General features: G+C 49.2%; 1 protein-coding gene across 1 annotated transcript in view; it reads left to right on the top strand.

The window, feature by feature from the left end:
• Positions 1-3,086: 3,086 nt before the first annotated feature.
• HS3ST3B1 (heparan sulfate-glucosamine 3-sulfotransferase 3B1) overlaps positions 3,087-15,500 on the top strand; it is a 41,032-nt gene continuing 28,618 nt past the window's right edge. Inside the window, exon 1 of the mRNA XM_028534521.2 lies at positions 3,087-4,116. Within this exon, the coding sequence (XP_028390322.1) occupies positions 3,563-4,116 (554 nt within the window). The 5' untranslated portion in view covers positions 3,087-3,562. The remainder of the gene's footprint in view (positions 4,117-15,500) is intronic.

The following is a 15,500-nucleotide window of genomic DNA, read 5'->3' as shown; positions in this document are numbered from 1 at the left end:
GTCCCTTTCTGAAGGACAGGGGCTGCCTGCCGGATTACAGCCCTTAAAGTCTCCAGGAGAGCAACCCCATCAGCGAATCCCAACCAAACCAACCAAACTAAAACATAAACCTTGCAGGTGTTCTGGAATCCGCTTCTTTCTAGCTTTTCCAAGTACAACTTTGATAGTTAATCAAAGATAAAACTTGACCCGGATTTGGGTGGTGGCACTTTCCAGATGGCCAGGCTCAGACACGGGGGAGCCTTCTACTACCGAGCAGTGGTTAAGGGCAGAGACTAAGTCTGGGTTCACGGTCAACGTTGCCACCAGCTCTGTACAGGGTTGAGTCTCAGGTTCCGCATCTGCAAGAATGGGATGATGGGGGAGATGATGTTTGCATAGGGCAGAGCCTGCATCGTCAGCCGCGCATTGGTATTTCGAGGCTCAACCTGCGGCTCCAGAGCTCCGCGGACGGACCAGGCAGGTGGACTGAAGGGCCAAAGCGCTGGGTAGCGGTCCAGGTACGGTTCCACTGCCGCTTCACACTCTGCTGGGTAACGTTCAAACCCGAGATGACCCTCCGACCTTGTTCGGCAGAAGGTACCGGGCGCAGCGAGCACCGAGAACCCCTCCATTGTTCTCTCTGGTGGGGGCTGAAGGCTCGCAGAACGGGAGCCGGCGGGGACTGGGCTCTCGGGAACGCTCGGACAATTTGCGATGCCCGCGTCTTTGTCTTCACTCCTTCCCTCCCCTCGCCCCCGGAGAAAAAACTCCTAAATATATCCAGCGGCCTCTATTTGTAATTGATTACCTTTTTTTTTCCTTTTTACAAAGCCTTTGCTAACCCTGGAAGACAGACCATTTTTATTAGGATTACCAAAATCTTTTTTAAAACTGTGAGACTCACACCCAACCAGGCCTGATGTAGCCACACGGGAGTTTCGATTCTCCTGAACACACACAAATCGTAAGCCACTACCGCCCTCTCCCCCAAACCCGCAGAAGTCAGCGAAGTCCTAGCTGCCTAAAGATAGAAGACAGTAACTTCATTTCCTCCAGAAACAACGTGATTTTGAAGACACCCTGTTCAGAGACACTACCATTTCCCTCTCATATTTCCAAAATAAAGAGTCGGGCTAATGGTCAGAAACATACTCTAATGTTTCAGAAGTCACACACACACACACACACACGCGCGCGCGCGCGCGCACACACACCCACAAAGGGAGGAATAAGTTACTTCTCCCAAAGAACAAACGCAACATCCCAGCAACAAGGGAAAAGAAAAGCTGAAAAAATTTTCCGCGAATATAAAAGGGGGAGGAAAATCCTTTATCTAAATTATTTCTCCCTCAACAGTTTTGTAGGAAAATATCTTGGGCTCAAGGCAGTCAGAAAGAGGTCGCACGGAGCACACAGCCCGGGGGCGTCGGTCCCTTGAGTGACAGCTGAGTGCTCCGAACCTTTCCGGCTCCCGGCCGCCGCGGCTCTCCCGCTCATTTTCAAACCCCGGGTGCTAACCGCCTACTAGCTTTCTTGGGGTCCTCCCAGCGCAGGGGACGCGCACCCGGAGTAGAGCTATGGAGACTTAGGACACTTGATATGTACTCAGGAAGGAAGCGAGAGTGTGCGGCGCTGAAGGCCCGAGGCTAGCTATCCTGGGACAGGGCGGTGGACTGACTAGGGCTCTCGGGTCCGGTCCTGCCGCGTCCGCTGGAGCGGAAGGCGAAATGCAACGCGGACGGCGGCTTTTGGTGAGTGACCTGGCGGACGACACTCAACCCCGGTTGCGGCGCTGCGGTGGGAATCTGAAGGAACGTTCTGTTCCGGAGGGCGCGCAGCCAGGCGACGGAGGCCAGTGGACCCCGCCAGGGCCAGGTTGCAGGCACCTACAACTTCTGAACACCACGGGGATGAACTTGAACACCCTGACCCTGCGAATTCCACACGCCAGGGCAAGAATGCTGCAGGCTGCTGCGCCCCTTGTCAACGTTTTCCACAGCGAGCTGTTACAGTTCTCCCCAAGCTCAGCTCTTCCGCTCCCGCCCCCGCCCGGGGAGGGACCCTTTCGGAAGAGATGCGGGGAGAGCGGCTTCCAGTGGACTTTGTTAAATAAATTCAACTCAGTGATCGATCTGCTCCTAGTTTGACTTAAGAAATTGATAAGCAAAACCAACACCTAATAATTAATGTAACAGGTCAGCAAACCACTGTCTCCTAGATGAAGGCGAATGTTGACTATTATTTACTTAAGGAAAAGGGAGGGTTGAACATTTTCTTAAACTTAACGTCATTGAAAAACTCCTACCCGGACAAAACTTTCTATACGTGACTTTCACATTCACTTTTCCATCAGGAAACTTTTTTTATACCAGCCTTTATCTCCCTGTTAATTGCTCCACCCCCTTTACCCTCGTCTTTCTCCAGCAGTTTGGGAAACAGGAAGATTTTTTCCCCTGAGGACAGTTTGTGCCGATTCCAGCTAACTGGAGGACCAAGAGAGATAAGCTCCTGGCAAGATAAATAAATAAATAAATAAATAAATAAATCACTCACAGCGATTTCCAAACACGTTTTCTACTTAATTTCCCAAACCGGTGCCTGTCCGGGGAAGGCCCCACTCTGAGTCCCCCGCTGTTTTGGGAACTGCATGCACAACCCCCTGACTTTCGCCACTCCAACCCGCTCCCTACTGCACCACACACACATCACGAGCCCGCCCGCCCGCGAACTAGCTGGATGGGAAATCGCGTCCGAACATAAGGGCAACTACAGCTAAGGCTGGCTCCCGGGGAGCGAGTGCGGAAATGAGCGCGGGTCCCGAACTGCACCACTCGGTGGGGTCTGCCCTCTTCCAGACCTGGGTCATTCCAGCATCCTTCCTTCCATCTGCTCCAGTCACCAGCCCCCGTCTCAGCAATTTTGATCCCGCCCTTAGCCCCTCGGCCAATAGCAGCTCCAGATCACTCTCCTCCGCCCCAAACCCTTTCCACACCCTCACGTACCGGGAGCTGGTTGGTTGCCGAACCCCCAGCGTAGCGGCTTTATTTGCTAGGTAGTCAGGGTTTCTGGTAAGTGGAGCGACCTGTCACTCTCAGTGGCTGGGCCCGCCCAATCCACCTCAGTCTCAGAGTCTTCCTGCGCACTTCTCCTTCGCAACCTCTGCGAGGAGGTGCCGGGGCTGCTCAGGCTCAGCTTTCAGGGCAGAGAAGAGGCAGCCCCGGCCAGCGGCCGTACGCACCGTTCGGAGTGGCCAGTACAAGGGAGTGCAGGGTTCTTGTTGGTCCAGAGCCGGGCGTCGCACCACAGGAGCCGTCCCCAGGCCAGCAGTTGCCGCCACCCGACTTTCATTCCAGTTGCGGTTCCTTCGGGCAACATGTCAAAAGCAGCGGCCGCTACAGCTACCGCCGCCGCCACCTGGGGAAGAGCAGCAGGAGCAGCAACAGTGGCCCCGGTCTTGCGGGTGCAATAAACCCAACCTACCGGCGTCCGGAGGGCCAAAGAACCCTCTCTGCGCGCGCGGCTCGGGCAGGACCAGCGCCATGTGCTGAGCCATGCCCCTCGCCGCACTCGCGGGCAGTGTATGGGGCAGTGCCTGAGCAGCGGCCGATCCTGCCTCCATGTCCCCAGCCGGCTTCTGCCGCAGCCGCAGCCGCCCCCACCACTGGTGAGGAGGAAGCTCGCTCTGCTCTTCGCCATGCTTTGCATCTGGCTCTACATGTTTCTGTACTCGTGCGCCAGCTCGTGCGCCGCGGCGCCCGGGCTGCTGCTACTGGGCTCGGGGTCCCGCAGCGTCCACGCCTCTCCAGCCCTGGCCCCGGGTCCCGATGGGGCTTTCCCTGGGCTGCCGTTCCAGGCGGCGCCGGTCACCCCGTTGGCTGTGGACAAGGAGAGGGACGAGAGCGCCGCGAGCCAAGAGGAGCAGAGTCCCGAGGCGCCGAACTCCCCCAGCCCCATCTCCAGCTTCTTTAGTGGGTCCGGGAGCAAGCAGCTGCCGCAGGCCATCATCATCGGCGTGAAGAAGGGCGGTACGCGGGCGCTGCTTGAGTTCCTGCGCGTGCATCCCGACGTGCGCGCCGTGGGTGCCGAGCCCCACTTTTTCGACCGTAGCTACGACAAGGGCCTCGCCTGGTACCGGTGAGTTTCCCTGCCAGGGCCAGGGGCAAAGGCGCCAGCTGCTACCCAGACGGGAGAGGAGGGAGACCAGGCGGGTGCTGGGACAGTGACAAGGGTACAGTCTCGGACCACTGGGTGCGGGGAGGGGCAGGGGGAACGAACGCGCGATGCTGGCCCACATCGCAGTACCCGGTGTGCAGTGGTTCGGGCTGGAGGCTCTTGCTATAACCCATAGAAACTGCTCGGGGAGTTCTGGTAGCTCAGTGTCCCATAGTACCCCTGAATTAATCAATAGAGCCTTCGCAAAGGAGGGACAGCGACTGAGATGGCGCTCCAGGCAAGAACTCAACCCTGTAACCGTGGCCGTGTCTCAAAGGAATCAATCCAGAGTTGCTTATATTTTATTCCTCTCTGCGTCCGGGACGTTCGGCGCTCCGCCGGCCGCAGTCTCCGCCCTAGACCAACTTCTGGAGCAGCTTCTGCTCCCCAGATGGGGATGTGGGGGCTGGGAGTGACGGTGCCTTGCTCAGGCCGCGGAGGGTCTGGTCACTAGTTTTGTTACAGTCCTCTTCCTTGCCGGACCCGAACCCAAAGAGGGTCACACTCGCTTCACTGAAGAGTAGGTCGGGCTGGGAGAGTGAACTGGGAGGGAGGCCGGGCGCCTCCGCCTGGCAGGCGAGTAGGCAGCCGGCGGTGCGCGGCGCGGGGATTGTGGAGCGGTGCTGGTCCCTGTCGGGCAAAGGCGCGCACTGCAGCGGGCAGGAGCGGCGCGCGGCTTTGAAGGCTTCCCGGTGCCCTCGGCATGGCCAGTGGGTTTCCCTCTCTCCGGCTTGGGTGCTGGGAGAACAAGGGCAGGAACGCGCGTATCTGCGGGCCGTTTACACATCGGTGCCCAAAGAATATTGAGGGCCCACTGATTAAGAAATGTGGGTTGCCTGGAGATAGAGGCTTCCAGAAACTCCGCCCTCCAGTCGGGTTGGGGGTCTGGGTCCAAAGGCACAGCGGCCCTCAGGTCTTAATCAAGACCTCTGCCTAAAGCTTCCTGCAGCTGCCTGTGTTTGGGGTGAGCGGTTGAGTTGACTGAGCTTCCAGTGAGGCGGGGGTGAGCATGGGGTCCGGGCTCCAGCCTTCTGAAACCTCGTAGCCAACCATGGGCCCGGCCCCCGGCCCCCATCCGTTCTATCTGGTCGCCCTCCCCGTCGCTCCCCGCGCGCCCCAACTCTTACAAGTATGACTCAATCTACTCCCCGGGCACCCCTCCAAACCCTGTAGGCTTCCAAGACGCTGTAGCCTTCGGAAAACCGAAGGGGAGAGTCGAACCGAACTACAGTCACTGCCCCCGTTCCCTCTTTCGGCCCCTGGAGAGGATAGAAGATAAAGCGGCGGGGGGGGGGGGGGGCAGCGTATTAAAAGCGCTCTCTTCCCAGCCATCCCCCCTTTTGTCCTTGGTGTTTTGATTGTTAGCAGTTGCCCAAGTCTCGAGGTTTAGCCCGCCGTGACAGTCACCCTTCTCACCGTCCCGGGGCCGTGGACACCAGCTGCTAAAAATGGGGGCTTTGCAGTCCTGGCTCAGGCAGGTCGCTAAGTCGGGCCAAGTCTGGTTGCTCTCCTCCATGCTACGGAACTGCGTGGTTCTCCGCTGGGCGCCGAGACAGGAGGGCGCTGGAGCGGGCAGGTGCCTGGCGGGCACGTGGGGCCTCTCTAATTGTAAGCTATTGTCATCGATCGTATTGTTGTTACTACTTCTACCGTCACCACTCCGACTCCTCCTGGGATGCTGATCCCGGGGCTCCGGTGGCAGGCGATCACTCGTGGAACCCACCGCAGGCAGCCCGGAATTTTCTGAGATCAGACGCGCAGGGGACTGGCAGGGAGGCACTGGCAGAGAACTAACTGAATCTTCCAGGTCAGGCAGTTTTTAAAGCACCTGGGGCAGGCTGTGGAAATCCCCATAGGAAGATTCATGCAATCTCTTAGCCCGCTGCCCTCCACCTACTACTTTCCTTTTGATTGACTCGAAAACATTGAATAAAGAACGAAATCGCTCTGGAAACCCTTACCGAGAGTCTGCAGAGCGGAGCACAGCCGGGAGTCCAGGGCGGGACAGACGCCCTGGGCCCCCGCAGCGACTGGACTTGGGGGCCGGGACGGAGGAGCCGGTAAGTTAGTGCCTCAGTCTTCTGAGCCACCTCCCTAAAACGAGGAGGCGGGCTGTTCCGGCCGGTAGGCCCGAGGGCCGCGGCCCTGAGGATCGCAAGCACCACAGCTCACCCCAGACTTTGCGTTCCCAGCTGCTCCAGCAGCGGCGTGGCCGCTGGGTTAGTAGATTTTTTTTTAAGAGAAAAAAAAATTAAATGCCCTCTGCTTAATTAAAATATTTTGGGTGTCGGAGCAAATGTGTAGACTTACAATTACTTTGAAAGCGGCCGTTTTAACGTTAAACAACCACACCGGAGGAGATGCCTGAGCCGGACCGCTTTTGCTAAAATCCGGTGCGGGGGAACACCCTTTGCCCCCGCCGGATAGACTACCCCGGTGGGCCCAGCCCCGGTGCTCGCCAGAAGTGCCATCTCCGTTGTATCTCCCCGGAGGTCCGTACAGCAGATTGGAGACGAGCACAAATAATAATTAACCAGAGAGGGTTGCAGTTCAGACACGTGGTTAAAACAAGTCCTCATAACTAGAAAATTGGAGAGAAGGGAGACATTTTGAAAGCATTTAGATATTTTGAAGCCATTAAAAGACTGTGGGCACGGATGGTTGAACCCGAGGGTCAGCATCATAATCCGCAGGAGAAGAAGGTCCTGTCTGTGTTCGTGTGAGTCGTTAACGGGTTTAGTCGGTTGGTACACAGTCCTATCAGCGGCCTAACCAGGAGCCCAGGGTCTGGACGGATCCGCACGTCCCGGAAAGTGATCGCCCTTCCTTCCACTTGGCATAAGAGACACCGTCAGCCAGAACAGGAAGGATTGTGGTGGGATGGAGCCCACCTTGGTGGCGACCCGGAGCTGACCTTACCACTGACCAGAGAGCCGAAGTTTTCTCGCCTGCGAAAATCAAAGGCGCCTGTTTGCGAGGCCCCTTTGCCCTGGAACCTGAGTATGTTTTAGTCTGGGATTAAAACTCCTGGATTTGCTTCTCCAGTTCATTACCCAGCCCTCTTTCTCAATCAGGTCTTGCATACTTAGCACACGAAGTGACATATCAGGACTCTTGGTGAAACTGGCCTTTACCCTCTGTTCCAGGTTGTGATGGTGTTTGAGAACTCCAATGGGGCCCGGGTGGGGGAGAACCTTGCATAGGCCAGGGTGGAGGAAGTACACACCCTGCACATTTAGGCTCTGAATATTGAATTAAACTTAAATAGATACATTCTTTAATAAACTTCTTTGTGATTTGATGTAAGTTTGGTAGGTTCCCACAAATTTTGATGACCTCAGTTTGAGAATTAAGTTGGCCAAATGGTGTGATTATTGTTTTTTATTATCATTACTATTACCATGATGATGATGATGATGATGATGGTGATGATTGAAATATGCTTAGCGTTACAGGGCAAAAACTCCTTCCCAACCTTGACTCTGCTTTCCATTTCTGGTTATACAAAAATAAGCTGACACTCTAATTCTGTGGCCACATCAAAAAGAAAATGTAGTGTGTGTGTGTTTTAATAATGTTGGTAGCTCACATTCTTGAATGTTTTCCCAGTATGCCAAGTACTGTTTCAGATTTTACAGGATTAGCAAATATAATCCTTATTACAAAGCTATGAAGTAAGTACTTTTATAGATGAAAAAACAGGCACAGAGAGGGCCAGGAACTTGCCTAAGATGTCTCAGAAGTGACTAAGCTAAGAGATCACACTAATGCAAGCAGTGGTGCTCCAGAGGTCACTCTGTCCCATGCTTCTTCACTTAAATGACCAAAAGCATGATGGTGGTCATATATGAAGAGTTCAAAACTGGGTTTGCTTTAAAAGAGCTTGAGTTTTCTGAGGCACCCCCGTGACCTCAGTGTGGATTGCTCACTTTGCCACTCACTGTGAAAAGCGAGTAGCTCCAGAACAGGCCAGCTGCTGTCACCAAAGCTGGTTTATGATAGTTACATCACTGCTGCAGTTTTGCTTCTCAGCCTGAACTGGACAGTTAGACTCAAAGGAGTCATTAGAATGACAAAATATGCTTCAGGTATAAAGGCTGAGAAAATAGTGAATGTCCCTATGGAAAAGAGATTTATTCTCTTCCATTTGCCCCCATTTAAGGCTGGGAAGTATGGAGGACACAGGGTTAAAAGAGATGTTCCAAAACCTCTTGGAATGAATTTATTCATTTAAAAGAGGTACCGTGCCCCAGGTCAAGACTGAAAACATTTAACCAGAAGACAATCGGAACTAAAACTTTGAGTAGCTAGTTTTAGAATTAGATTTTAAAACCCAGTAACTTCAGAAAATCTTTCCTTCTGAAAGCTAGTAGCTGAACATAGCACCTTTTCCTACATTTTTAATTTAATAAATGCTGAGAAATCTAATTTCTCACCTACTTTTCTATTCTATTTCTAAAAACTTGATGGCTAAGACTTTCTGTCTTCACTAAAGGAAATTTGAGATAAGATCTGATTGGGGATAATCCTTTTTGAAGTAATTGTACTTTCTCAGCCCTGGAGCTTAAACCAAGTATGTAACTCACTTCAGGCTCCTGGGTAAAGATCAGAATTGTGCATTTATATGCAACAATTTGAAATACGAACCATCATGTTACGAAGCTGTCAAGATTTATTAGCAAGACAGTGTAGCATGTGTTGAACTCTGTTTTTAATTAGGCACCTAAATTAGACCATAAAATGGTTGATTAATCTTTTACAAGTTGAGGAAAAAAATATAACATAAATTAGCCTAATCATAAGTGTTTTCCCAGATGCTCTTACTTAATAAAATACTCAATATTTAATATCAGCCTATTTGTTTTAGATGAATAAAATGCTGAAAACTATGAATTTAAATTACACTTATTACCTTCCAAATGATATGTTATCATTGAACAGGTCTTTAAAAATTAGTTTGAGCACGTCTTAAAAAACTACAATTTGACTAAGCTGACTAAGAAGACTTTGCCTTCTTAAGAAAGCCTGATATTGAAAAATTACAATTTAATATTGGCTACTATTTATAAGAGATTTACAGCTAAATTTGTTATTTGAAATTTTAAAGTGACCTGTCATAGCTTCTGTTTTTCCAGTTTTGTGTTTTAGTTTTGGTTGAAGAAATACTTTTAGGTATTTTGAAAAAAAAACTTATTCCAAATGTATATGCTAATTTACCTTTTTGTTTAAAACATGTGGGACATGAGGTTTTCTAATTATATAAGATGACCCTTTGAATCACTGAAGTTATTTAGAATTAAAAGTTCACCAGTAATTTAAAATACAAACCTATCAATCAGCTAGTGCTATGAATCAGGGAAATGGCATTTATTTAAAGTTTCAGAGCTGAAATACTACTTGACTAGACTGCTTGCCTCCTGCTTTCTGTCAGTGTTTTCTGAATACTTTATGTTCTCACTCTGTGAACATGGAAATTAAGTTGATTGACATAAGCACAAAATATCCACTTTGAAGGCAGAGCATAATGAACATTTCTTTTGCTGGGAATATAGTTAGTTTCTGAATAGGGTGCTATCTCTCTCATTTAATAGCCTGTGATTTCGGACACTAAGGGACATTTCATTCTAGACTGTTGGGATAGTCAGGAATCCCAGCAAATTGAATTCCCCAAGTATGTGGCACATTTTCAAGTGTAACAAATACAATATGCTGCCTACCTCAAATGAAACCATTCACCATGATCGAAAAGAAATGAGATACTGATATTTTTTGAAAACTACTTGTAAGTAGAGCATGAAACTTTTAAAAAGTGTTTTATATACTACCTGCTAGAACTGTATTTCTCTCAAACAATACCAAAATTAACTAACAACAAATAAAACTGATGTTAGCATATATTGATTTTCTTTCTAATTTTAGATTTGGGGAAAAGTGTACAATGTGAGGATCAATTACCAGCTTAGTAACGTGACAATAAATAATTTTCTTTGCAGCCAAGAGGCTCTGTGCTAAAATACTGCCAATGCTAATAACCCTTTCCCCCTATTAATTTTCTTTGTACGTAGATAAAGAGTGATAGTAATTTCCTTCAGGTTATGTCTGTAATTCTAAATTTTTTCTTTAAGTGTCCACTTCTGGGACTTCAAATATATTAAAAATCACATAAGTTACTGGGTCGTTTAAAAAATTTACTTAAGCGTATCGTATCATGAATGAAACATATTTAAATAGCAAAGCCGTACTGACAGAATTTGTTTGCCTCGTGGACAGAGCTGCTTTTCAAAAGTATTTGTGAGGATCTGTGCAGAGTTTGTTAAAAAAGACTGCCAGAGAGGAATTTATATGTATGTGTGTACACATTATTATTCACTGTGACTTTAAGTTGATAAATTAGTTACAGAACAAATAAGCTCTTGGAATAAAGTATTTTTCTTGTAAATACGGCAGATGTGTTAAAATAAGACTCTGGATTAACATGACGTTGATTGTGTTTCAGCCTAGGCTAGACTGTTTTTGAGTAGATGTCAGTACTTTTAAATACTTTTGGTCAGAATGTGAATGACCCCGTGTGTTCATCAAGAAACGGGGGGGGGGGGGGGGGCGGGAGGGTTGGCGGCGGAGATGCAGAATAGCCGTCTTCTCCCAAATCCTTGTCCCACACTGCTCCACATGGTCACACTTGCTTAGACACCCGTAAAATACTGAAAGGTTGTACTGGGCAATCTGAGGCTCGGGCAACAAACGGAGAGTGGGGAAAAAATATTGGGTAAGAAAGGGGGAAGCAGCAGGTTTTCCAGGCGCACTCTTGATTTAATGAATGGAGGTCCGAGAAAAGGTGTGCAGGCAGGAGTGTCCAACAGGCCCCAGACAGGCCGCCGAGTAGCCACGTGTCGGTCGCTTTCCGGCAGCTGCAGGAGCTTTCGCTCACAGCTCCGGCTCTGGCGGCGGCCACGCGCCGGGCCGAGGAAGTGGCTGCGCGATTGACCGGCCTCGGGGATCAGTCAGCACGGCCCCGGTCCCTGCAGCGCGTGGGTCCGCTGCTGCTGGTCAGGGGACCGCTGGGCCCGGGAGACGCTAGGAACAGCTTCCTCGCGTTGGGGGCGGGGCCGGCCAGCGACCGGGTCCTCGCTGCCCCTCGGTTCCGGGGATCGCCTGCTGCGCCCACGTGACTAGCTGGAACCGCTGGGTCTCAGGCCTCACCTGTCCGACTGAGCCGGGTGCCGCAGCCCGGCTCTCACAGTGGGCGGTGCCGACGGGCCTCGGCCTTCCGCTGAATGGCCCGAGGGGCCGCCGGTAAACCAATGGCTTCTGGTCTTCGCCATAGCCCCACCCAGAGGGGCGGGTGGAGCAGGCGGGTCCCGCCCTGGAGGGCACAGGCTTTCCCTGCTGTTCCTAATTGGCCCAGAACTGTTCTCACCTTCCGAGCCAAGCTTGTCAGCTGGTCTGCTGTGCTTCCTTCCATCTTTTCTAAACCCTTCTGCACAAACGTTCCTGCCTTTTGGAGGGGAAGTGTCACTTGTCTGAAAATTTGCTTCTCTTGGACAGGGCAGTGAGGACTCAAGTTCCCCTCTGATTCGGAAATAGCCGCCGCACTGAGACTCAGTGGCTGGTTCACCTCCCCAGCACTCCAGTCGGCTTCCCTTGTGCCGCTCGGGGGCTCACACTCCCTGATGCCTCTCCTTTCCTCAGCGCAATGCCCACAGTCTGCAGCTAACCCCCAACTCAGAGAAGAGAAGCAATAGCTCCTCTTTGGGCAACCTGTAAGCAAGCCTCTTTCTGCTCCCCCAGGGAAGCATTCTCTGGGTCCTGAGGAGCTCAACCTCCCCTAGTTCTCTCTAGAAGGAATGATGGGCTGAAAAGTGCTTCCAGTAAGGATGACACTGAGAATTACTTTTGATGATTGGATGTGGCAGTCTTTTTTTCTGGAAGGTTTTGCAGAGGTTTAGGAGATGACCTGTATTAAAAGGCCAGGAAGCTCACATAGGACCTGCTCGTTGCTGCGGAAGAGGTTGAAACAAAGCAGGATTTGGTCCACACATCCATTAAAGTAAGTCTCCCCCAGGAGACAGCACACTGAGCCAACGATTAGAGAACATGTAATTCAGCACCAGACCACTCTGGGTGCCTTCCCCTAGCTGAAAGGACTGTCCTGCCTCCTGGCCTCTCTGGCTGGAAACTCAGCCTGGTTCAGCCCAGCCGTTCCTCTTGATGTGTGCTGTTCATTAGGTCCCTGGTGCCCTCCTGTCTGATTGTCTCAGAGTCTCCAGCACTTAGCATATGCTGGTGTGCCAGTTAACACAGATACACAAGAAAGTAAACATCCTGTTCCAAGCCAAGAGCTTTTTATAGTAGACCCCAGCAAGTGTGTGTGTGTGTGTGTGTGTGTGTGAGTGTGTGTTCATTGAGGGGGTTGGTGAGAGTAAGGTAGGGAAGCTGATCATGACTCTGTTATCGACCTGATATACGTAAAGAAAAAAGCGAAAGATGACCATTTTAAGTCTTTTTCTATAGCTAATGAATAAAAATCATTCTTATAAATCATGTTGACCTATATTTTCACTTCTCTAATAAAGATTTATTACTACTAACTTTTTAAAGTATATGGACTTTATTTTTTTAGAATAGTTTTAAGTTCACATCAAAATTGAGTGAAAAGACACAGTTCCTTCCTGTACATGCCCTGCCCTCATATATAGGCACAACCTGCCCCACTATTGACATGCAAGACCAGAGTGGTGCATTTGTTACCATTGGTAAACTTACAGTGACATGTCATTATCAGCTAAATTCCATAGTTTACATTAGGGTTCACTCTTGATATTGCATATGTTATGTTTTTTGACCAATGTATAATGGCAAGTATCCTTCATTATAGTCTTATACAGAATAGCTTCACTGTCCTAAACATGCCCTATTCAAGCACTGTTATCAAGAGCTATCAGGTAGCACTAAGGTTCTAAGGAAGTACAAGAGACATGAACTTGTCTTTGAGGGGCATGTTTTAGTCAGTGAACTAAAACATACAAGCTCAAAGAGGTCTCAAAGCCATTTAAGCACTGAATTAAAAAAATCATTAGTCCTGCTGAATCACTAATCAACAACCATTTGAAGGAGAGGAAGCATGTGACAAAATTATTAAGTAGTACAAATGAAGAAGTGTGACTTTATATTTTACTTTTCCAGAAACTTCCAAAGAGAGCTAAGGCAATAAGAAGAAGGAGAGGAGATGTCAGTTATCTGTGAAGCAGGAGTAAAGTGAGTGAGGGCCTACTGTGTGCAGGCGAGTGGCTGCTGCTGTTTCATCTTACCAGTGGTCCTTTCTGGGTCATTCGCCTGTTTTGCAGAGCAGCAAAGGGAAGCTCAAAGAGGTTGCCTGGGGTCACACAGCTGTAGCTACAGGTGGCTAAGCCTCTTGAACCTAATGCCTCCCTGAGGGCCCTTCTAATGCCACAACTCAGCATAAAAGTATTCCAAAGGTTGTATTTTTTCTCTGTTTTCCTGTCATTTCCTTTAGTTCCCCACACTTAGTCCTCAGCTCCCTCTGTTGCAATGATATCTGCATTGATAAGGCTAGCCTTCATCTGGGTCATCCATGCACCAACTGGTCACTTTGGCATCATCCCTGTTGCCCTTGCTCCTATGATAAAATCTGTACATGTGATGCCTGCTTTATGATGGCAGCCTCCTTTCATTTCCTCATTTGCCGGCCCATCTCTTCTCTCTCACCTTGAAGCTCCCCACCACGCCCATGCAACCCAGATGTCAGGATCACACCAAAACCCTCAGTGCTCACTCCTCATGGCTCCTTGCCTCCTCAGCTGACACCTAGACACCCTTGCCCCACCCTGTGGAGACACCCTGACTTGTACCATCCCCAGCAGTAATGCAGAAGAAGATCTTGTCATAGAGTTCACCTGGCCCACCCTGAGTTACATCTTTACCCAGGAACTTGGGTGTTACTCAGCAACTAGCCCTGCTGGTCACCACCCTTGCCCATGCCAGGATCCACAGTGTGCATTGGCCCTTCTGGGTGGCATATGATGCCTTTAGGCACTGGTTCATAGAACTCCCCCTACACAGGGAGAAACTCCAGCTAGATCCTTGCATTTGTAAGAGGACCGCTTTCCCAACCACTTCTTTGCAGCATGGCCTTATTTCTACTTCTCCAAAAACTTTCCTTCATCATTTTAAAGAAGTCCTCTCTGTTCTGTGCTATTTGAAGAAAATCCCAGTCATCATATTTTATTTATGTATGTGGCCTGTGGGCTTTTCAGTCAAATTTACATTCACATACCTATAAAAAGTGTGCGCATCAGAAGTATGCAGCCTGATGAATCTTCACAAAGAGAACACACCCATGTAACAGTAGCTCAATAATCCCAAAGCCACTGTCACATTCCCTCCTGGTCACTGTCCTTGTTCCATGGGTTAGCTATGACTAAACTTATTGTAAATGAAATCCAAGAGTAAATATTTGTGTGTTTTTAAAACCATGTAAATTCATTGCCAATATTGACAGATTCAGATATTTCACAAACAAATGCAGATTTTGTGCTTTTTTTAATGAAGGAGCCAACAGCACAAGGCTTACCTTTCTCAAGGCAATAACTGGCTGAGGCTGGAGAGCAGCTGTGCCTGAGAGTGGGCCATGTTCTCTTCTGTTTGCCATGGTCCCCACTACTTCTTATTATATCACACTGAGCCAGCTTCACTCACTTACTTGTTACTTGCTTAGTCTCAGGTCTGGGTAGATGCCAGACAGGATAGAGGCTACAAACTGTTTTCTTTCTTTTATATTTTTAAATTATTTTTTTAAAAAATTGATTTTGAGAGAGAAAAACATCAATTTGTTGGCCCACTTATTTATACATTCACTGGTTGATTCTTGTATGTGCCCTGACCAGGAATCAAACCTACAACCTTGGCACATTGGGATGGCTTTAGCCAATGGAGCTACCTGGTTAGGGATATAAACTCTTCTCCGTGCTCCCCCCCTGCCCCACCCCAGCCCACTGCCTTTTTCAAAGTATGCATTGTTTCAGGATTGAATTCCCATTTATCATGGACATTCCTGTTAGATTTTGGAATTAGCTTTTTTTTCTATTTGACTTATTTTTCATTTTACAACTCTGTAGAGATCTTAGAAGAGGCTGCATGGAGGTCTGGTAACTACATGGCAGTTAAAATTAGAATCGCCGTCTTAAAATCATTTTCATTGACATGTTTGTTGTATTTTTATTTTATTTTACTTTTGGTTTTTTAAACTAGCTCTTCTTCCTTGTGGCCCCCATTTGGGGTTTGTCTTT

The sequence above is a fragment of the Phyllostomus discolor genome, chromosome 8, assembly GCF_004126475.2.
Source record: "Phyllostomus discolor isolate MPI-MPIP mPhyDis1 chromosome 8, mPhyDis1.pri.v3, whole genome shotgun sequence".
In the NCBI taxonomy this organism is placed as follows: Eukaryota; Metazoa; Chordata; class Mammalia; order Chiroptera; family Phyllostomidae; genus Phyllostomus; species Phyllostomus discolor.
The sequence above is the reverse complement of the archived record's forward strand: the minus strand, read 5'-3'. Positions and strand labels throughout refer to the sequence as shown.